The sequence below is a fragment of the Sinohyriopsis cumingii genome, chromosome 15 (assembly GCF_028554795.1).
Source record: "Sinohyriopsis cumingii isolate HCF-2022 chromosome 15, ASM2855479v2, whole genome shotgun sequence".
Lineage (NCBI taxonomy): Eukaryota > Metazoa > Mollusca > Bivalvia > Unionida > Unionidae > Sinohyriopsis > Sinohyriopsis cumingii.
The window spans coordinates 61,475,010-61,498,744 of NC_142975.1; the positions used below are offsets into that span (position 1 = coordinate 61,475,010).

General features: G+C 38.0%; 2 protein-coding genes across 2 annotated transcripts; both read right to left on the minus strand.

Annotated features, from left to right (window-relative positions):
- Positions 1-339: 339 nt before the first annotated feature.
- On the minus strand, positions 340-3,047 carry LOC149781914 (uncharacterized). The gene is made up of 2 exons (XM_089936121.1): positions 2,707-3,047; positions 340-700 (listed from the first exon to the last, which is right to left on the minus strand). Exons 1-2 carry the CDS (start codon positions 2,816-2,818, stop codon positions 423-425), a joined length of 390 nt encoding a protein of 129 aa, XP_089792247.1. The 5' UTR covers positions 2,819-3,047; the 3' UTR covers positions 340-422.
- A 2,476-nt stretch (positions 3,048-5,523) lies between these two features.
- On the minus strand, positions 5,524-19,048 carry LOC149781915 (uncharacterized). Its single transcript, XM_089936122.1, has 2 exons — positions 18,725-19,048; positions 5,524-6,231 (listed from the first exon to the last, which is right to left on the minus strand). The coding sequence occupies exons 1-2, from the start codon at positions 18,834-18,836 to the stop codon at positions 5,975-5,977; spliced, it is 369 nt and encodes a 122-aa protein (XP_089792248.1). The 5' UTR covers positions 18,837-19,048; the 3' UTR covers positions 5,524-5,974.
- Positions 19,049-23,735: the final 4,687 nt, after the last annotated feature.

Sequence of the window (23,735 nt, forward strand, 5' to 3'; positions counted from 1 at the left end):
TAAGCATTTTGGTCCCACACACATTTGTTCCTCTAAAGTCATTACCCTGCTAGATCTAAAGGCAATTGTAACATAGGATTCCTATGATCCCCATAACTCCCCCCCCCCCATGGTAACCCATGGGCCAATTCAACATAGGATTTCTGCTTTTTATCAAACCGCCCCTACCCCACGCCAGCATGTTACCGTAACCCACAATATTAAGTATCGTTATGTCCTCCAACCCAACCCAACCACCCATACAACTACTGGTACTTAGTAACACAAGTGATGCTATGAAACATTGAAATATAAGTGATGCGTGTGCAAATAATTGTTTGAAGAGAAGCCGTCCAAACATGTTTTTCAATCAAAAATTTAATGTCGGGTAGCAAGTTAATATAATTGGAACAAGGCTACCGTCTTTGACAAAGTGACCATCATCATAATACCGGATTCAAGACTGAATCTGAAATGTAATAATTGGAATACGAAGGACAAATATTGATAGAGGGCCACGATGTCGGATAAAGAGGTCGTCTGTAGTATGGTTCCAGCGCTGTCATCACAGAAGGAACTGGGGCAACAGCAGCTAAGGTTAATGCGAAAGCCCGGTTACACCATCTTCGGATGCAAGCTTGGTCCCCAATCCTCTGGCAGTAGGCGCAGAGTATGTCGGACGATGCGGCAGCCATGACGACTGGATCCATCGCCCCACTACCTGATAAATAAATACATAAACTTCCTCTTTTTAAATGTGTGTTTGCTGTTTATCACTATGTAGCTTAAATCATTATTATTATCACTTTAATTAAAAAGGTAAATAATCTCCAAGTTGTTCCCCCACACATCCATGTTTCAATTTAATATACGTCTGAAAAGTTTTAGCCCTGGCTAAGAAGGGATATTTGAGTTTTTCCTAATTTTAGTCAACCTGGTATAGCTCTATCTCCAAAATGTAAACAATATGATATCAGTGCATTTTCTCTGATTTGTCTTTCAAAACATTGTGTGATCTTCAATCCAATTAAGAACCTTAGAGGCAATAGCTGCATTTTTCACTTTTACATGAATGATATTTAAAATCGTTTTCTTTAATTTAGACATTTTTGTATGCTGGCCACATACATACATACATACATACATACATACATACATACATGCACATCCATTGATGTAAACTATAGATTCCTGAACGTTTTGTTACATTTACAACAAAAATGCCAACATCATTCTGATCCCATAAAAATGGGATAATAATACATAATCCAATAAACAACTATTAAATGACCCGAGTGTCTTCGTTACAAATTAAGATTCAAATTAGTCAGTTCAAGGAAGTGAACGCTTTCGGAAAACGTAAATGCTATCGTATATGTTTTTGGATTGATGCCTGTGGCGGGTTTAATTTGTAATTAGTTTAATCTACTTCATGTTTCTCTTGTGGTATGAAAATACGTTTAGTTTGGATAAAGCGTTTTTATGTAATTATGCCGTTTATATGTAATAGTTTCTTCTTAAGACGACCGCTCATGTGGCCTAAGGGGTTAGATAGTCCGCCTCGGATGTGGGAGGTTGCGGGTTCGAATCCTGGTGAGTCATATCAAATATTATAATAACCGTAATATCTTCTGACGCTCAGCATGAAGAGGTTAGTGTTAGGACTGGTTGGCCTGGTGTCAGGATAATGTGACTGGGTGGGACATGTCTGCGGCATGATGCCCCAGTGGTTGACATCACTATAAACCGTCACACTGCAGACGTCGTAGCGTCATGATTGAAATACGTTTAAAGCTACCTTAAAAATCCGAATCACACACACACACACACACACGCGCGCGCATACACACACACACACACACATGAAGACAAAGAAACTATTCTTTTATAGATTGTGAACTTTCTGCAGGCATGACCTGTCTTCTTTATGCTGCAAAGGTAAGGTTTTGTATCTTCTGTAGGAAATGTGATGAAAGAAAACAATCCTAGTTTTTTTCTTGCATACCACAAGGTATTTATTACAAATGCATTACCTTTCTGTGACTACAGTGTATATAGTGTTCCACGGTCTATGTCTCATCTTTATTATTAAATATTTTGAAGGCAGGAAACTGACAAAGCTTGTTTTGATTGCAATGATTTTTAATTATCATTATTATTTCAGCAGAAGCTAACTTGTCTACAATATTGATAATTCTACATTCAGAGAGGCAGGACATATGCAAGGGGAAAACCATAAAAGACTTCAACAGCAATTTAGAAGAACTGTTAGCTGCCATCGTAAGAAATTCATACGAAACTTGAGGAAAACATCAAACAGATTAAGCAACCCATTTCACTGCTAGTTAGAACTATAATAGAATACGGACATATCTTCAGTTGTATTTTTATTTCGGAGATCGTATTGTTAGTTTGGATAACACTTCAAATATATTGCACTTGGAAGACAATGAACAAAACTATAGGATAAGATGTTATAATTCCTAAACTGACGTTGATTAAATATTTCTCGTAACATATCGACTCACGGATTGATTTCAAGTGATACAAATGAGCCTATTTGATTAATTCCCTATATTCATGCATGCAATTTATTTGAAATTTAGTCTAACTTTCTACAAACAATTAATTATAGAATCATAACACACAGAGAAGATTATAATTATATATGGATATTTTCGAATAAGAAGCATTATTCCATACACTATATCTATAAAGAAATCTTACCTGCATCTATCAGAGGGACACATAATGTGTTCCATCGGTACACATCCTCGTCTCCATGAGCCGCAATCACAAACATTAGACACATTAATACGATCCAACACTGTCCGGCCATTCTTTCACCAAAAATAAAATGTCTCCGGTGATATTAAATTTCTCCTGATTTATTTGACTGTGCACTTTCAAAATACTTTCAGTTTTCAATGTCGTTTTGATGTATGTTAACAAACTTGTGATCAGATCTCGAAAATAGAGCTCTAGATGCACACTAGTGTCACATACGTTCTACACTATCATAACTTACTGCTGATATACCACCTTTCAAACGCTAACAAAGGCCTTTGTCATACTTTAATTAATTACAGAGGACACCAAGCGTGAACAAGGTTTATTTAAAGATGACCCAGCACGCAAACATTCTATAAACCTATATTCAACTCATCACACTGATGGAAGAAAGATTTGTGTGGGTCGTCATATCAACGACAGGTAAATATTGTTGGTTGTTTGATGACAGGTAAATATTGTTGGTTGTTTGTAATGGGACTGTCCACATGTGTTTCCATTCATTATAGTATTCGGAGAAAGTCACTCTATAGAGTAAACTGGTTTTACTGACACCTATGCGCAGCATGCGGAGAGTATTGTATTTTTTTTTCAGACTTCAAAGGTGTGCAATAATTGCTGCCCATGGTATTCAACCCACATTATAAGTCTGTATTAAGTACTAGCATTGTATCTATTTATGGATGATCACATTTTAGAGCTTCTGCTGACATGTGAGTTAGATCATTCCGGCATGTATTATGATACCTTTGTGCTATTCAGACCTGTAATTAAGGGGGAAAAAATGACAAATTTAACTACGATCACAGGAGGTCGACAAGACAATCCTCAGTATTAGTTTTCTCTGAATCTTTAAAATAAACTTCGGTGATGAACTGAAATGCACGCACACACACGCACACATGCTTGGAACTAGAATTAAAAAAAAATCGGAGCTCTTCAGTCATGGCTACTGTATCATACAGTGTAGCTTTACTATCACGGATACTCCGTATGCGACATTCTTTTGTAAATTGGCCCCCAAATCTGATTCCAACAAAGTCGCTATGGGATTGGTGAAACCTCAGCACATTATATAACTCGATAAAGCGGCCAAAACATTGTCCGGCTGAGAGGTCTTGCTGTTATAGTTCCGACACGCACATTTCGACACACTGTTTGGTCTGCAGAACAGAAAACCTTTCATGAAGAATACCACTGGCTGCAAGACGCTTGTAACAAGACACTTAGTATAAAGCTTGCACTTATCGTAAGCAGTGCCTTGGTCAATTTTAAAGAAATAGGAATTAATATTTACTACCAACTGCAATTCGATTCACATGTAAAAAGTATTTGTAGGAAAGCGTCAAGACAACTATCTATCTTGAAACATATTGGTCGAAAGTTAACTAGAATCGACGAAACGATAACTTTGTATACATGTATTTTTGGCATCTTCAGTCCTTTAGTTTGTCATTTATGCAGTGATAAACTTGAAAGAAATATTCAGCTGCGTGTTCTGACTTATGTTTATAATGATTGCACAATCAGTTATCACAAACCCTTACTTTGGGCAAAAATGACAACTCAGGACTTTGGGTATGGCTCCTAAGACTTTTAACATTCTGAGCATGCGTGCTCCGAAATGATTGGATGATTGATATGTTATAAATACAAGAAATACACTTTGAGATGTTGATATATATACTTTGTGTGTTACCTGAATACTAAATTTACTATAAACTACTTCCTTTCTAAAATGCTTTGCTTACTTATAGTTAAAATTAAACGCCATGTGGGCTTTTTTGTTTAATTTTATCTATGTATTAATGTCTGGTTATATGTCTTATAGATCACCTGTTTTTATGTCTTTATTGTTTCATGTTATGGCGGTAAAACGTTCGTTAGAGTTTATGTTGAATTGGTGTTTTAAATCATGCCGACTAAAAATAAATATTGTCTTACCTTACATGCAAACTGCAATAAGATTTCTTGCGATCGATAAGGGTGCCACTAAAGATAGCCAAATACATCTAAACTAAAACAGACACACAGAGAGATAGAGAGGGGGGATGAATATATGGACCATGATGTCAGTCTCAGTTTCGATTCAAACAGCATTCTTAAACTGCAATAAAACATTGCGTTAGTACCTTTTATCACATTCTTGGCCCCAGCAACGCAAGGTGAGTGAAATATGAAGTCTTGTCAAGGGAGCTTGAAGCGGAAAGATATAAAATTTGAAGTAGCACCACCGGTTTGCATCACTATTACTTGGTCCGCCTCAAGGATATTTACTCAGAATGCTCTCAAGAGTTTCCAATTTTCAGGTCTGGGGAGTTTCCAATTTTCAGGTCTGGGGAGTTTCCAATTTTCAAGCCTGGGGAGTTTCCAATTTTCAGGTCTGGGGAGTTTCCAATTTTCAGGCCTGGGGAGTTTCCGCACAAAACATTTATTGGGAATCGTGGTGAGAATATAACTTCCATGGTCAGTCTAGGAAGGAACTTATTACCCCTTCAAATGATATCAGGTAATTTGTGGAAATTAGCTCAACATACAAACATTTAATAAAATATGACAACATGTAGCGACGGATCATTCCGGCTTTATTTTTGGTTTGTTATTTATGCTACTTTTCTTCCGGAAGCTCCGAAAATAAATGGGGGGGGGGGGAGGCACAGAGTCAGATTTTCTTTTCAGTTCAAGTCAGTACGGTTAGTAATTTATGTCATACATCACTATTATGGGCATAAGTGACAACAATACTCAAACAAAGACTATTAGTAAAACTGTAATTTTGTCATTACATAGCAACTAAATGTATAAAATCTATATTTCTTGCGACGATGTGATAATGTTTAATACATTTAGTTCTACATGAATGATTCTTCTGAAAGTTATGTGTTAGTTAAGTGAGTTTATACTAATCACGTGATACTGATCTACTCTGCTTATTAATCATTGGAAGCCAGTCTTACATTCAGATTATATAGAAGAAACCAGTTTATGACACATTACATTTAGACGTTAACGTGCCGCAATAGGTATCGAACAGTATACGTTACACTTACGAATATATTTTGTGCATATATTGCCCGTGCACACCACAGCTAAGATAGTAAGCCATGCAATGCGTTTGTCCATCGGAATTTCAGATATGTCGGACAACAAGGAAAAACGTTTGAATAAGGCCACGTTGGCCATAATGATAAGTCACATACCAGGGTCAGTCCGAATCATCATTATGCGGATACCAAAGACACATATTGACATAGGGCCACGGCATGGGATAAAGAGGCCATCCGTAATATTGTTCCAGCTCTGTGACCGCGAATGGACGTTGGGTTGCAGCAGCTATTGCCAATCTGAAACCTTTGTTACACCATATTCGGATGCAAGTTAGGTCCCCAATCCTCTGGCAGTAGGCGCAATAAACGTCGGACACTGCCGCAGGAACGATGACTCGATCCGCTTCCCCAATATCTAATAAATAAATAAATAAATGAATAAATAAATAAATAATCTTCCGCTTTTTAACTATCGCTTTGTTGTTTTATTGAGCTGAATTAATTGCAATAGGTGTTTTGATTGAGAGGGTTGATAATCTCAAAGTTGTTTCTTTCAATTATATATTTGTGTCACAAATATTAGTCTTGAGTCTGAAAGGATGTTTGAGTTTTACTTAATGTTAGCTATCTTCATATTGGTTTCATCTCCAAGATCCAAATAAGGTCATATCAATAAATTTTCTCTGATTTGTCCTTAGTTGAGGAAATATATAATCTTATCGGCAATGAAATATTCTCTGAATGTATTGGAAATTAAATATTGTGTGATCTTTTTGGTAATTAAATGTCGTGAGATCTTATTGGAAATTAAATATTGTGCGATCTCTATGGTACTTAAATGTCGCGGGATCTTATTGGCAATTAAATATTGTGTGATCTCTATGGTACTTAAATGTCGTGGGATCTTATTGGCAATTAAATATTGTATGATCTCTTTGGTAATTAAATGTCGTGGGATCTTATTGGCAATTCAGTATTGTGTGATCTTAAGTAAATATTAAGTTGAAAAGCCACAATGTATTAATTACAAATTTAGACTTTTCTGAGACTAGAGTGACTATAGCCTTCAGCGAGTTACATATCTTTGGGATATCAAATGTATGAAAGGAGGAAAGTGACTAATCATGGTTTGATGAGCACTGTGGAGTGTTTGGCGTGTATTCTGCATACTGTTATCGTAAGTAATGGTAGAGAGGACCGTTCTGATTCAGTATTATGATATCTAACTCGATCTCTGCCCTTAATGCTTTTAAAAAGACGCGTGATCTTGCGATGTCGTGACTATCTCTAACCAGAACAAACGTGGACGGAAATGACCGTCTCTACTACTAATATTGTACCATTACAGCAAACAAATCGGTGATATGGAATATCTTGACTCATTTGTATATCTCCGTCTACAACTCGACACAGATTCAGCACATGAACAGCGGCACATGTGGTCTCTGCTTTGTTTACTACATCAAGTCACGCTCGCAAGAAAAAGCTCCGATCGAGATTATGTTACATTTCGTAGAGCAGAGAGTCCAACATGGAATATTGCTCAACACTTGTCGTAGAGAAACTAACGAGTTTTGTGTAAATCTAAGCTACACACCTGAATATGACAACCTTTTATAGCCGTTGCTAAAAACGACACATATAAAATGTAGATAAAATCTTTTTGTAAACAATAATAACAATAATAATGAAAACTTTGTATAGCGCCTAATCTTTATAAGCTCTAAGCGCTTTACAACATTAGACAACACATATAAGACAAAAAGCATATATAATGATATGATTACAAAAACAAACACCATGAAATTAGAAAACATAAAAAAAACATGCTGAGAATATTTAAGGTAGGAAACATTATTAGATCTTTAAGTTTGTTCTTGCAGTCGAAATAAGTGAGTTTTGAGAGCCCCTTTGAATGTGATCAGTGTGTCTTTGTGTCTAAGTTCAGTGGGCAATTCATGCCACGTTGCTGGGCCCTGGTATGCAAAAGAACGCTGTCCATAGGACTTTGTTTTCATACTTAGAATAATGAGTATACGATTGTCAGAAGAGGAGTGTAAGTATCTTGCTGGTGTATACACATGGGTGAGGTCGGATAGGTATGTTGAACTAGAGTCCCACAGTGAAACGTAGCACATAGAACAAATTTTGTGTTTGATTCTGGATCAAATGGAAAGCCAGTGTAGGGTACAGAGCAGCGGAGAGGTGTGCTCTGATCGTTTTGAACTTTTGGAAGTTTCTGGAGCAGATATTGAGATGAACCAGACATAATTGAGTTACAATAGTCCAGTCTTGAAAGTACTAATGAACACACAAGTGTTTTAGTGGCATCATCTGAAAGATATGTGCGAATGGAGCTGATGCGTCTCAGCTCAAGATATGCAGCCTTGCATATGTTCATGACATGTTGGTGCAATGTGAGAGTACTATCCAGAGTAACACCTAGGTTTCGTACTGATTGTGTGAATTTAATGTCGGTGTTGCTGATATGTATTATTTGAGGTAAAGGATGTGAATGAGAAAGTCTTTGTGTTGTGATCAGAATGGCCTCAGTTTTATCATCATTCATCTGCAGCTTGTAACATGTCATCCATGATTTCACATCAGAAATGCACCTCTCTACACATTGTACGGTAGCGCCAACTTCAGTTGGGTGGCTACATTTGTATATTTGGGTGTCATCAGCGTACAATTGGTGAGACACTGGATGATGATCTATGACACTTGAGAGCGGCTGAGTGTACAGAATGAAGAGAACAGGTGCAAGAACAGACCCCTGTGGAACACCACAACATAGATCAACTGGGCTGGAGTGTATTCCATTTGCACACAAAATTTGTGTCATGTTGACCATGTAAGGACTTGAACCACAGTATGGCTGTATCACGAATGTAAAATACCTGCTGTAATATACCCTGGTCTATTGTGTCAAATGCTGCAGACAAATCAAGGAGGGTGAGGACTGTAATCTTTCCGCTATCCAACGCAGAGAGAATGTTATTAACTACTTTTAGAAGAGTAGTTTAAGTACTATGGCAAAGGCGATATGCAAATTGCACATTGCTAAAAAGACCGGTTGAATTCAGATGAGATACAAGATGGAATAGAACAACCTTTTCTAAGATTTTTGATATGAATGGGAGATTAGAAACTGGACGTTTGTTCTTAAAATCGTTATGTTCTAGTGTTAGTGTCTTCAGCAGAGGCTTTACAATGGCAATTTTGAAATATGATGGGAATTCCGATGAGAAAGATGTATTAATAACATCAGTTAGTGAAGGCAATACTGGATCTAAGCACTCAAGCAGCAGTGATGTTTGAATTGGATCAAGTTCACATGACTTTGGTGTACCTTTCATCAGGATTGTACGTACAAAATTTATAGAGACAGGTTCAAATGCTGCTAATGGTTGCCGCTTTAATTCTGTATCCTAACTGTATGGTGACGACGAGTCATTTGAAATTCTGGTGTCCAGCTTATATCTAAAGGTTTATACTTTGTCACGGAAGAAATTTGCAAACATGTCCGAAGGTCAACTGCAGAGAAGGTAGTTGGAAGTGGTGGAGATTTGTTCTTTGACATTAGCTTGTTAGTAATCTCGAAGAGCTCTTTTTAGCTGAAACTTTTCATGATCTTAGTAGTGTAGTGGGCTGATTTCGTTGCATGGACTATATTTGTGACATTCTTCTTAGCGGCATTCATATATTTGCTTATGAATAGTGAATCTGGTGGAAAGCCAAAGCCTCTCAGCTTTACGGCGGTCTCTTTTAGCAGTGCGGAGCTGGTCCCTAACACTGCTATACCATGGAGAACACTTTTGAATCGATACTCTGCACTTGGTAGCTGGGGCATGTTTGTCGAGCAATGAACGCAGACAGTTATCGAGTTGTTCTGCTGTAGGAGGTAAGCAAGTTGTTAGGTTTGCTTGAATGTCATGCATTAGTCTGGCTCTATTTATCACACGGAAGTTTCTCTTAGTAGCAGATAAAGGTGGAGGGTTAGGAACTGATACGTCAAGATGGCGTATAATACAGAGGTGATATGATGCAAGTTCATGGGATATCAGGGAGGACCGTAGAATGTTATCATCAGGTCTATGAAAAGTCCAGTCTAAAATGTGACCATGTTTATGGGTCGGACGGTTAACTGACTATTTGAGATTGAAAACATTGATGGAATCTAGGAGTTTTGATGTGTTTGGGTTTCCTGGACAGTCAAAGTGAAAGATAAAATCTCCAAGAATAATCAGGTTGCCACATATCGAATTTCCATACTCCAGGAGATTCGAAACTGCTCCAAAAAGAGAGATTCAGTCAGCTTGTTTTTCCTGCTGGGGGGAGGGGGCGGGGCGGTATAGGCAGAAAAATAGGACTGACCTTTGCTGCAGTGTGAGTGTGCTTTGGACTAGTTGAAACGATGTATAGTCAAAATTGAATGTTGTGGTGTGGTTAAGACATTTGATCATATAGTTCTTTGTGATGACAGCAATTCCACCTCTGCGAGAGTTACGGGGAACGACTTGATGGGGTAAACAGTGGGTGTTAGATCCGCACACTTGGGCACATTGCCTGATATTTTTAGCCAATGCGTCTGTCAGGAAGAAGACGTGAATATTCTGGTCGTTGATAAAATTAACTATTTGTGTTCGCTTTTTCGGTGGTCCTACTGATTGGGCATTGAATAATGCATACGCAGAGGTATCTCTAGGATAGTTGACACAAAGGTTGAGGAATTAATAGTGATTTGAATTAGGTTATCTAAATTAACGGTCGAATTGTTAAATTGTTGAGCCGGAAAGGGCATAAGGGAGACAACTGGAATTCTTCTTCCTGTTCTACGGCTGCCAGTTTTGAAACAACGTTTATGTTTTTGCTTCTGTTTTCATTTAGGTAATGATCAATGTAGTTCCAGTTCGTTTAGTCTAGAGCACATTGTAGTGTGGAGAGCCAAGGAGTCGTCATTTAAAGCAATTAAGGAGGGTCCGTCGTAGCATAAACAGGTTGACTGTCGAGTATCACGTGATGGCGGTTTGTTAAAAAAAGAAGTGAAGTTGTAGCAGTGGAGCAAAAAGTCTAATTGTTCTTGTTTCCAAAACAAGGAGACGAAGAAACACATACGAACTGAACAGCTAATACATACTGAACACAATAACGTATACGAAGACAGACAACAAGCACAAACATCATGAAAACGGCACAAAAATCGGAACAGCTGCTTCAATCCGGTTAAGCGATTAGCGGCCATCTTGATCCATTTTTTCCAATACACGGACATATGATTATCAAAGTCAACGTGTGCGAAATCTGTGTTTTGAAAGTCAGGCGGTTGATTACCACAGTAACCAGCATTAATTATGCTAGACGATGACTTTGTCTTATACAAACAGTGAAACTAGCTGCTGCACTTTAACCGGATATACGCATGCAGAGAGCGTGTTCGTTTGCGCATTTCTCTGTGGAATGATCGGTACCTAGTACAAAATCTGGATTGGACCAAGCGTTCGAGGAATTGATGATGAACTACATGCTCCTAACAGAAACATGATGTCGATGATATTTGGGAGTCAGGTCTGTTAGACATACAAGAGTTCTCAAAGGACAACTACGCGAATCAAGTATTTGTGGAATGCAAGACGTGTGACGCATACCATTCCGGGGAAAACCGGAACTCCTATCAGAGATGAGTTTACGAGCAGACACGATGAACCTAATGATGTCTGGGTGGATAACGGTAGTTTTTCAAAATAAAAAAACATAACTTGTGATCGATACAAACTCAAGACAAATCCGAATCAACTCTACAAGACGATAAAACTTAAAATGTAGATGCACAATGGCACCAACATATAATTTGAAGTCTAACTGCAGTTTACCGACGAATACAAGACCAGACACGGTAGTGTCAGATTGTTACGTGCGTGGAAGCGAAAACAAAAATGCCATGACCAGATTTGCATCAGCCTTATATTGCAAATACCAATACCAGGTAGGGGATCATATCAGGATCCAAAATTCAAACTCTATTTCAAGAACTTAAACACCACGAGCTGGACCGAAGAAGTATTCGTAGTCGATGAGATTTCGAAAACTATTTCGGCGACGTACAGGATTTTCGACCTGCTCAGAGAGCCTGTTCAGAGATCCTTTAACGAGAAAATGCTGCAAAAATCAGACGTGTACAGGCTCGAACGCATTATTCAAGAACACGCTTGATGGTTAGAGGCATCTACATTTGTGTGTTTCTAGTAGTCATAACGTTTCGACTAGTTTTAACTTTAAAAAGAAAAGACCTTGTAAAGGCTTTTTGTTCCTTGGTTGCAAGTGTTATTTCCTAATTGCTTAAGGCTAAAAATTATAGAACATTGCAATTATTTGCCCACAGACTTTGCTTTTGTGACCAGGACAGTGATATGTTGAAATTTACCTATTTTTCAGAACATTCCAGGTGGAATCAGTGCTGCAGAAACTTGGAGTATCTTCTAGAACGTTCTAGAACTTGCAGTAATTTAAATAGTAGTATAAATACAGGGGACTTAAGCCCACTAGTTTAGTTTAGTTCCAGCTGCCTTAATGGATACATATCTGCATTTTCTGAGATGGCATCAAGAGGCTGCAAGAACTTGGCTGACGCATTTGGCTATGTCTGCGAACAATTTAACCAGACAAGAGCGAATAAGGACTCCGTGGAAGCACCTGCTAAGGTGTATGAGGCCTATGAGTCATATTTCGGCATGCCTCTCCGGAACCTGTGTACCTCATTTTACCTGCGAGCACTGTCAACAATTTTTACGGAAGGTAGGATGGACAATTGTTGCTCGTTTCGACATTATACAAATTGTGAAACTTTTTAAAATTGTAAAAGCTTTTAATGTTAAAACGTTTTACAAATTTCAATATTATTGAAAAAATATCATATATGAAAAACGTTGCGAGAACCTCTTACACATTAGTCATGGGTGAAATAAATGTATTTTTTAGGATGGTACAGAGAGGAAAAGAGAACCATGAAGTTCTCCATCCCAAGATTTCACGGGAACCAACTGACCACTCAAGCACTGCTACTTCTTAATGGTGGACCCTTCCAAACGTCAGACTGGCACGAATGCACCCACTATCACGTATCCAAACCTTTCTTCATTCATTGCCCCAGTGCCACATTGTCTTGAGATCCCCATTCCCACTCTTCCGGAGAGAGTGCATCCGTCTGAGGAAGCGAGCGTAGCAAGTCAAAGAGGGAGTAACACTATGTAGATCCAGATGACAATTTCAGATGTGGATATGAAGAGAGAAACCCATACTACTCCAACCAAAAATACCTCAACGACTTGATCATAGATCTTGGTTTCACCAAGTCCTATGCCGAGCTTTTGACGTCTATGCTCAAGCAGTGGAGCGTGTTGGATGAAAATGTGCAGGTCTCAGATTAGACGGAGCGTCACCAAGCTTTTTTCCAGATTCTTCACCCATCAAGATTGGCTCTGCTTCTGCCACAATGTGACCGGTCTGTTTGAGGCTGTCGGTATTGACATGTAACCAGAATGAGTGCCGCCTCTTCACTGACAGCTCATCCGGGAGCCTCAACGCCGTTCTGCGCTATAGTGGGAACATGTACTCGTCTCTTCCCCTTGCTCAATCAGTGCACCTCAAAAAGGGTACAACAGCACCAAGACCTTGCTGAACTTCTTGAAGTATGATGAGTAGGGCTGGCAGGTCATGAGAGACATAAAAGTGGTAGCATTCCTGAAGGGTCTGCAAGGCGGTTTTCCAAGTTTCCATGCTATTATTACCTTTAAGACAGGTGGGACCGGCTGAGCAGACCGAGTTCTCTGTAAGGAGGAACAACATCAAGCGGGGACCACTGGTGGACCCCAGGAAGGTGCTGCTGCCACCAATGTACATCAAATTGGGCCTTATGAACCAATTTGTCAGATCTCTAGAAAAGTACCTTCAAGGCTACTTCCCTAAGCTGTTTGAGGCAAAGGTCAAAGTCGATGTCTTCGTTGGATCACAGATAAAGACGATCATGGAGTGCCATGAATTCCCCAAGAAGCTCACTAGTATGAAGAGATTGGCTTGGAACAGCTTTGACGCAGTGGTTCGGGTCTTCCTGGTCAATCACAAGGTCGAAACCTATGTTGAGCTGATTGAGACTCTGGTGAAGAACTAAAACACAATGGGCTGCAGGACGCTTTTCAAAGTCCATATCATTTATGCTCATCTTGATAAATTCAAGGAGAATATGCTAACATCCTTGGACGAGCAAGTTGAACACTTCCACCAGGACATACTGGACTTGGAACGCCGTTACCAAGGACAGTATAATGAAAACATGATGGAAAACTATATTTTGAGGGCTGATTTTTAATCGTAAATCCCGAAACGCTACTCACTTCTAAATGTTTGTGGTCATGTTTCTATTACTTTAGTATAAATACATGTTAATTATGATTCACGTGCTGTTTGTCTGACTTTATGTGAACGAAAAGACACAAATTCACCCGTGTTTTCATTGAAAATAGGTAAATTTTAAAATATCACCTTCCTTGTCACAAAAGCAAAGTTTGTGGGAAATAATAGCCATTTTCTATACCTTTTAGGCATAAGCAATTACGAACTAACACTTACTAGCCACCCAAGATTTATAAGCATCAGCTAAACGTGTAACGCAAACAGTGGTTGGCCGGCTATATGTTTATTTAGTAATTAGACAGTTGAGTCGGCTAGTCGCTTCGAATGAATAAGTGTTTAGTGTTGCTAAGAATGCCAGATTACTGAACTCACAACTACATGTATTTAGGCTGTCGGTATTGCTGAAAAGGGATTCATGAGTGATTCAAAATTTAAACGTCCACCCTTCTGCCGTATTAGTTACAATATTGTATAGGGTGTGTGGCATGAACAAACACTGTGTTGATTGCGTTATTGAGGAACGCACCATATTACTAAAAGGCGATGAGAACCTGTAACATTTTGGAAACTATTCGAGAAGTATTTGTGAACACTAATTTCGAACCATTGCTGATCCCGATTTCTGGAGCTAATAGTGATACAGGATATTTATCGACGTGCCAGTATCAAGAGCATGTGTCATGCGATTCTGCATGCAAGCTTATGTACGTCAATCCTGCGCATAACCGGCCAATGGTAATTTTAAGTGGCGACGACCGTTTTACTCGTGTTATTGTCATATTGCTGACTGAGATCAGGTGTGTTGACAGCATTAACCACACGTTGGTGATGATAAAACCAGACGGGCATGACTTTACCAACAGGGTTAACTGATATGTTATTACCTGGTGTTTGGCGATGACTGTATATGGGATCATTGTCATTCCACTAGGAGATGCCATGGAGCTGTGCGCAATGAATGTAATAATAAACCACGACAGTCAAAATTCATTACTCTTGCTGCATAACCTGCGAGTATATAATTCGTATCTAATCGTAAATTGCTGTGGCAGTTACAGAAAAAAACTCACATACATCCCAACACCTTAGAAAAGTACTTGAGCTTTTCTCTGGGAAACTGCGATTCATTGGAAGTTTAAATTTCATGAACGCTTGTCTTGATGACATGATGAAAAAAAGATCCCCAGCAGTTCATGCACAAACACTTGCAGAATTCGGTGACAAAACCGAGTATCTCACTCACAACATCATCGGTCCCAATAACAGTCTTTAGACTACGTTGTAAAGAGTATTCACTCAAACTTGCCAACGGTGACATAAAAAAGAATCAAAACAAAAGGTAAACAAATTGTGCACCACATCAAAATTACCTGCTGACACTGACAGAAGTAAAATTAAGGTGTGCAGATGAACACAATACGATCATATTATCACATTCGAATTGCGTTCTTATGACGACACAAGTAATGTGTTTGATGTTTGATGATTGTATTCCAACTTTGGCACACGGACATGTAAATATCCATGATCTACGCGGTGATCCTCTTGAGGAACTAGGATTAATATAAATCATGCGTGCATCCAACAGTATGTTTTTATGTAACAGGATTAGTAGTGTGCTTTTCCTTAAGTACACAAGTCTACACAGGCTTCAGTGTTAGAAGGACTAAAGGCAAAACGCTTCATTAAAGAAGGAAGTAGTAGTTGTCCACACTGATGTTAACCTCGTTGTGATCTGGCTAGAGACATTTATGCCATCGTCCTTCTTTAATAGAAATCTGGATATGTATTCAAATGGTTATAGCAATATAGCAAAGGAAAGGACCTCTTAACCAATGCTATCATATCTGTAACGATATACTTATTCCTGTTGACACTGAGAAAGTATTTGTATAATCTGACACGTAGAATAAGTGAACAATCGTATCAATAGAAATCTTGCGTCCTAACATACAAACGATGATCATTTGAAAGTAGTTTTTAAGAGACGGCTTATGTTTTATACAATCTTGATTATTGTTGAGCCACGTTAGGCATTTAAACATATGTAATACGAGTAGATCATGAATTTCATCCCTTAACGGTTCCCTTCTGCCTTTGTCTCCTTTTTGCGGCATTCCAACGATCCATTACGCCACTCATCTGTATCTTATTATACTCGGCCTTGTTTCCTCTCACTTATTTATCTTTCAGGCATTCGTATTTCGCATTTATCAGGTCTTCTCATCGCTGACACTGCGCATATAAACATATTCAAAAGAAAGAAACTCTTACTGAGCGGTCTTCAGCTGGTGCCCTCTTGTAAGGGGTAGAAACGAATACTTGTAAAAATTTAAAAAGAATTTTCATCCTTGTCCTTAGTACATGAATGCAATGCTCTCGGGCATTTCTGCGCAACTAAGGGTTCCCTCTCCAATACTGAGGCAAAACGCATATCTAATTTGACCGATCGACGAAAATAAAATACCGCAGTGCTTACCATTCGACAAGCGGCAATTGTTACCAGAATATTCCGTTCAAAAAATATTAAATTTGGACGCACGGGATACCACCACCGTGTTTTCATGACTCGCGATATGTCGTCTAATTCTGCGGACAGCTTTGAAAAGATGCAATGTTTATCCATCGGTCTATATAAATGAAATACATTACTTTTTACTGTTTCTGTCAGCAGTTCAGCCGAGTAATTACGTCAGGTTTATAGCTAGTTTTACAAAATTCAACGTAACAATGCCAATAGATGCCAAGCGATATTAAGCCAGCTGAACCGACCTTGTAAACAAATGAGTAAACTTCAACATTTTATTAAAATAATAAGCTATTATGTGGAAGAGAAACAACACCGAATAGGGTGTAATGTGTTTACAACGTCTCGTTTATGGGTAAAAATTAATAAAGAAACAGACTTAACGCCGGGGAAATTTCGTGACAATTATGTTATAGCGGCAAGCTGACATGATGGGTAGCGGACGATTTTGTGTGTGGGACAACTTCTTGCAAATTTGGAAACTTGGATTAAGATGCAGAAATTTTTTAAAGTATACGTTTCCAGCTTTTATATAACGTATTTATTGCATGATTCTAACAGATACATAGTAAATAGGATTTTCTGGGTTATAGTGGGGTCTTCATGTTGACATAGAGAAATCACATTTTCATATTCCTTTCGAATCGAAATGTGGGATATTTTTGTACACTTTATGAATAACATATTCCTTAATTAAAGTTCGATTATTCTTTCATGATACAAAATGGATTTTAGACCCAAAATAACACGTGATCGACTGTTTACAGAAATGACGTATCGTTGCGCAGAATTACCCGAGCCACAGAATTGGCCGACATAGTGGTATGTATATACCGCCAGCAATCTTTAAGTTTAGTTCAAATTCTCAGAAACCTTGTCGGTTCATTCGTGTTCCATCAGTAGACTGTCATTTTTTCCTTTGCCATGCATACCTATATAATTTGATACACTCAAACAATCTGGGCCTGAAACCGTGTCAATATCTGCACATTTTTGTGTAATTACACAGCATTACTTGCTAAGCTGTGCTCTCAATGCGTCATCCTAGATAATGTGCATTGCAAAGGCTATTCCTAGATACCGTGCCATGCAAAGGCTATTCCTAGATACTGAGCCTTGCAAAGGATATTTGCTTGCCATACAGTTTTCCTAATACATGTCTGGTATTAAGATTTATAATATTATGTTGGAACTTTCGAATTTATTAAAAATGGCATTTCTCAACAGAACACATCTGAAAATGACATACAATGTACGTGCAGATATTGTGATAAAACGTTTTCCAGATTATGTTGTTGTTGTTGAAGTTGTTGTTGTTGTTAATGATGATGATGATGATGATGATGATGATGATGATGATGATTTGTATCATTGTTAGAGCAGAGGTTGACTTACGCAAAATATTGACAATATAGGGGACACGGGACATTTGCTAATTATGGCTTTGCCTTTTTTGAGGAAAATCCATACAAGACCTCAGCAGTAATTCAGAAGAACTGTTAGTTACCATAGTATGAAAATTTAAGAAACGCAGGGTATGTACTAATTTTAGATTGTACTATTTATAGATTTACAAGATTTATAGCCTCATGACTTCAACTTAACACTGTACAAGAATATCGACATTTTTAAGTTTTATTTTGGTTTCGGAGATTGTGCTGTCACATCTGAATAACACATTTCAAACATCTTACACTGAGAAGACAATAAACAAGACAGTGTAACAAGATGTTATTATTCTTATATTGACTTCGATCAAATTTTTGGTAATATATGGACTCGTGGATTGACTACATGTTATTAGAAAAGATCCCTTTTGACTACCTTCCTATATTTATACCTGCAATTTATTTGCAATTTAGTTCAACCTTCTACCACCAGTTAATGCTTGTATCGTAATCTGTATACTGCCGTATACTTATATGTAGGTGGTTGTAGTAATCCATATATCATATCGATAAAGAAATGATACCTGCATATATCCAAGGGATACATATTGTGTTCCATCTGTTCTCGTCTTCGTCTCCATGAACAGCACACGCATACATTACGCAAATGGCGACGATCCAACAGTGTTTGGCCATTCTATCACATCACTCTATTACCGGGTTTATTAGCTTTCTTCTAGTGTATTATCAATATACTTCCAACGTACTTTCAGGTTCCGATGTATTTTTGATGTATGTAGACAAACTTTTGATCTGATCTCCAAAACTACCAGATACGTTCTACGAGAGCATCACGTCTTGTCTTTATACCACCAGTCAACCACTAAAAAATGGCCTTCGTCACAATTAACTAATTACAAAGAACACCAACGTGAACCAGGTTCATATTAAGGCGACCCAGCACGCAAAAATTATATTAACCTATAATCCACACATCAGACTGTAGGAAGAAAGATTCATGTGTGTCATTTTATCTACGACAAGTAAATATAGGGGACTATGTGGTGTTGCAAGTGTTATATAATTCATTCCAGACCTCAAAGTTATATAATTAATGAAGCATATAGTGTTTAATACATCGCGTAAGTCTGTTCAAAGTATTGTCCGTTTATGCATGATCAAATTTGTCAGCTTTCGTTGCTATGTTCATTGTTTCACGCCGGCATTTATCAGTACTCTCTTATGTTCTTCACACCTGTGGCCAAGGACGAAAAAAAGGAAACATTTTAATTCGACCACAGGAAGTCGAGACGACGCAATTCATTTTCTGTTTTCTCCAAATAACTAAAAAATTCGGTGTAGAGCTGAAAACAGTTCTTCGTAAGAATATTTACTAATGTAATAATGTAATCATTCAAAATGGTGGATATATATATATATATATATATATATATATATATATATATATATATATATATATATATATAGAAGAAGAAGTTGGAACTCCATAATATTGGAGTTTTGCATGAACTGGGCACAGTCATGTCTACTTTACTAAAAATGGATATTTTGCTATAACACACCCTCTGTAACCGAATTACGTTGCAAATTGGGACCCACACTTTAATTCCAACAAGTCCGTTCATGGGCTAATGAAACCTCTGCATACTGAACCCCCTGATAACGCAACACAAACAATGTCGGTTTTATAGAAGTCTTACTTTTATATGTACAACAGAAAATCTTTCACGAAGAATAGTTTACAAATATTGCTTTTATTATAACCATAGGGACCTGGAGTAATGCACCTTTAATGAATGTAGGATCTTTGTTATTTCTCCACCCATTCACCTTTTACATGGTATATCATTCTTTCGACTTTATTTAATGCAGGATATGTTTCCATCTCATTGTCTTGTTAAATTTTATTGAACTGCAGCGAATATCGTTAAGTTGTTTTTCTCTACAAACCTAACCTTTGTATTTGACATGTTTTTCAAAGTTTTCATATAGTTGCTTAGAAGGAGGCACGTTTAGTTTTATACCAGTTTCTTATTTTAAAAAGGTTCGATATTGTTTAGTAAATGTAACCTTAATATTGGGCTGCATATGAACGTTAGACATTCAGCTTATTGTATGGCAGGGCCTCTGTCGTATGTAGAGTGTTGTCCGTCTTTTACCTGTCAACAGTCCCTAGGGTACCAATCTGTAGTTTATACTGTTGATGCAAGTAACTTGTATATACCTGTTCTGACTACATGTATTAGCATATTGTATATACCTGTTCTGACTACCTTAGCTTACATTCTTCCGATATGTCACTCTGACTATAAGGTATAGAGGTCTGACTTGGACAGTTACGCGTGTGATGAACAGCATGACACCTGTATAAGCAGACATCAATCAAAAATAAAGTATTCAAATATAAATATTAATCACTGAATAGGTGTCATGCGTTATTTGCGCACGTTGTTAGTTTTAATTATCTTAATCACTAGAATTTAGCTCATATTATAACACGATTAGTTTAATAACTAAAACGATGGCAATTACATTTTGTTGTACGTACTGATGCTGCACAAATTATATTCCGCTGATTACCCGCTTACCGATCGTGCAATAACAAGATATAAAATAAGTACGTACGTATATATGTAGACTGGTTGAATCAAGTTCCATCCAAGTTCACAGTATTTTGTTGATGACTTGAATGCATGCCATACATAGGCATACAGAAAAATCGGAACCTGAATCTATTTCTAGAATTTCGGAAACCTTTTCCATAAAGGAAACAAGCAGACAAATAAGCAATCAATCCGACAGACAAACAAACCTCTCTCTCTCCGTGATAAGCTCGGATTTATAGATGCTCATTCTAAAAGCACAGAGATAAAACTTCCGTTTTAATTGTGAAAGTAGATAAATAATAATAATAATAATAATAATAATAATAATAATAATAATATTAATAATAATAATGAGGACTTTGTATAGCGCCTAATCTTTAGGAGCTCTAAGCGCTTTACAACATTAGACAAGACCTATAAGATAAAAAACATATAATATTATTACAAAAACAAACAACATAAAATTAGAAAAAACAGTAAAAACAAAAATCATGCTGAGAATATTTAAGGTAGGAAACATTATAATGTCTTTAAGTTTGTTATTGCAGTCGAAATAAGTGAGTTTTGAGAGCCCTCTTGAATGTGATCACTGTGTCTTGTGTCTAAGTTCAATGGGCAATTCATTCCACATTGCTGGGCCCTGGTTTATGATTGTCAGAAGAGGAGCGAAAGTATCTTGTTGGTGTGTACACATGGGTGAGATTGGATAGGTATGTTGGACTAGAGTCCGGCAGTGAAACGTAGCACAGAGAACAAATTTTGTGTTTGATTCTGGATCGAATAGATAGCCAGTGTAGGGTACAGAGCAACGGGGAGGTGTGCTCTGATCGTGGTACTCTAAGTATGATCTGAGCAGCTGTGTTTTGAAATTTTTGAAGTTTCTGGACTAGATATTGAGATGAACCAGACATAATTGGGTTACAGTAGTACAGTCTTGAAAGTACTAATGAACACACAAGTGTTTTAGTGGCATCAACTGAAAGATATTTGCAAATTGAGCTGATGCATCTCAGTTCAAGATATGCAGCCTTGAATATGTTCATGACATGTTGGTGCAATGTGAGAGTACTGTCCAGAGTGACACCTAGGTTTCGTACTGATTGTGTGAATTTAATGTTGGTGTTGCTGATATTTATTGTTTGACGTAAAGGATGTGAATGGGAAAGTCTTTGTGTTGTGATCAGAATGGCGTCAGTTTTATCATCATTCATCTGCAGCTTGTTACATGTCATCCATGATTTCACATCAGAAATGCACCTCTCTACACCTTGGGTGGTAGCATCAACTTCAATTGGGTGGCTACATTTGTATATTTGGGTGTCATCAGCTTACGATTGGTGAGATACTGGATGATGATCTATGACACTTGAAAGCGGCTGAGTGTACAGAATGAAGAGAACAGTTCCAAGAACAGACCTCGGTGGAACACCACAACATAGATCAACTGGGCTGGAGTGTATTCCATTTACGGATACAATTTGTGTCCTGTTGACCAAGTAGGACTTGAACCACAGTATGGCTGTATCATGAATGCCAATTACATGCTGGAGACGGTGAAGTAATATATCATGGTGTATTGTGTCAAATGCTGCAGACAAATCAAGGAGGGTGAGGACTGTAATCTTTCCGCTATCCAACGCAGAGAGAATGTCATTAACTACTTTTAGAAGAGTAGTTTCAGTACTGTGGCAAAGGCGATATGCAGACTGTACATTGCTAAAAAGACTGTTTGAATTTAGATGAGATACAAGGTGGGATAGAATAAACTTTTCTAAGATTTTTTTATATGAATGGGAGATTAGAAACTGGGCGGTAGTTCTTTAAATCGTTATGGTCTAGTGTTGGTTTCTGCAGCAGAGGCTTTACAATGGCAGTTTTGAAAAATGATGGGATTTCCCCGGGTGAGAGAGGTATTAATAACATCAGTTAGTGAAGGCAATACCGGTTCCAAGCACTCAAGCAGCAGTGATGTTGGAACTGGATCAAGTTCACATGACTTTGGTGCACTCTTCATCAGGCATCTACGTACGAAATCCATAGAGACAGGTTCAAATGCTGCTAATGGTTGCCGCTCAAATTCTGTATCCCAACTGTATGGTGACGACGAGTCAATTGAAATTGTGGTGTCAAGCTTATCTCTAATGGTTTGTACTTTGTCATGGAAGAAATTTGCAAACATGTCCGGAAGGTCGACTGGAGAGAAGGTAGTTGGAATTGGTGTTGATTTGTTCCTTGACATTAGCTTGTTAGTAGTCTCGAAGAGCTCTTTGCAGCTGAAACTTTCCATGATCTTAGTAGTGTAGTTAGCTGATTTCGATGCATGGACTATATTTGTGATATTCTTCTTAGCGACTTCATAGATTTGCTTATGAATAGTGAGTCTGGTGGAAAGCCAGAGCCTCTCAGCTTTACGACGGTCTCTATTAGCAGTGCGAAGTTGGTCCCTAACACTGCTATACCATGGAGAACACTTTTGAATTAATACTCTGCATTTGGTAGCTGGGGCATGTTTGTCAAGTAATGAACGCAGACAGTTATCGAGTTGTTTTGCGGTAGGAGGTAAGCAAGTTGTTAGGTTAGCTTGGATGTCGTGCATTAGCTTGGTTCTATTTATCATACGGAGGTTTCTCTTAGTAGCAGATAAAGGTGGAGGGTTAGGGACTGATACGTCAAGATGGCATATAATGCAGAGGTGACCTGATGCAAGGTCATGGGATATCAGGGAGGACCGTAGAATGTTATCATCAGGTCTATGAAGAATCCAGTCTAAAATGTGACCATGTTTATGGGTGGGTTGGTGAATTGACTGTTTGAGGTTGAAAACATTAATGGAATCTATGTGTTTTGATGTATTTCAGTTACCGGGACAGTCAAAGTGAAAGTTGAAATCTCCAAGAACAATAAGGTTGCCACCTATCGAATTTCCATAGTCCAGGAGATTCGGAAACTGCTCGAAAGAGAGAGAGAG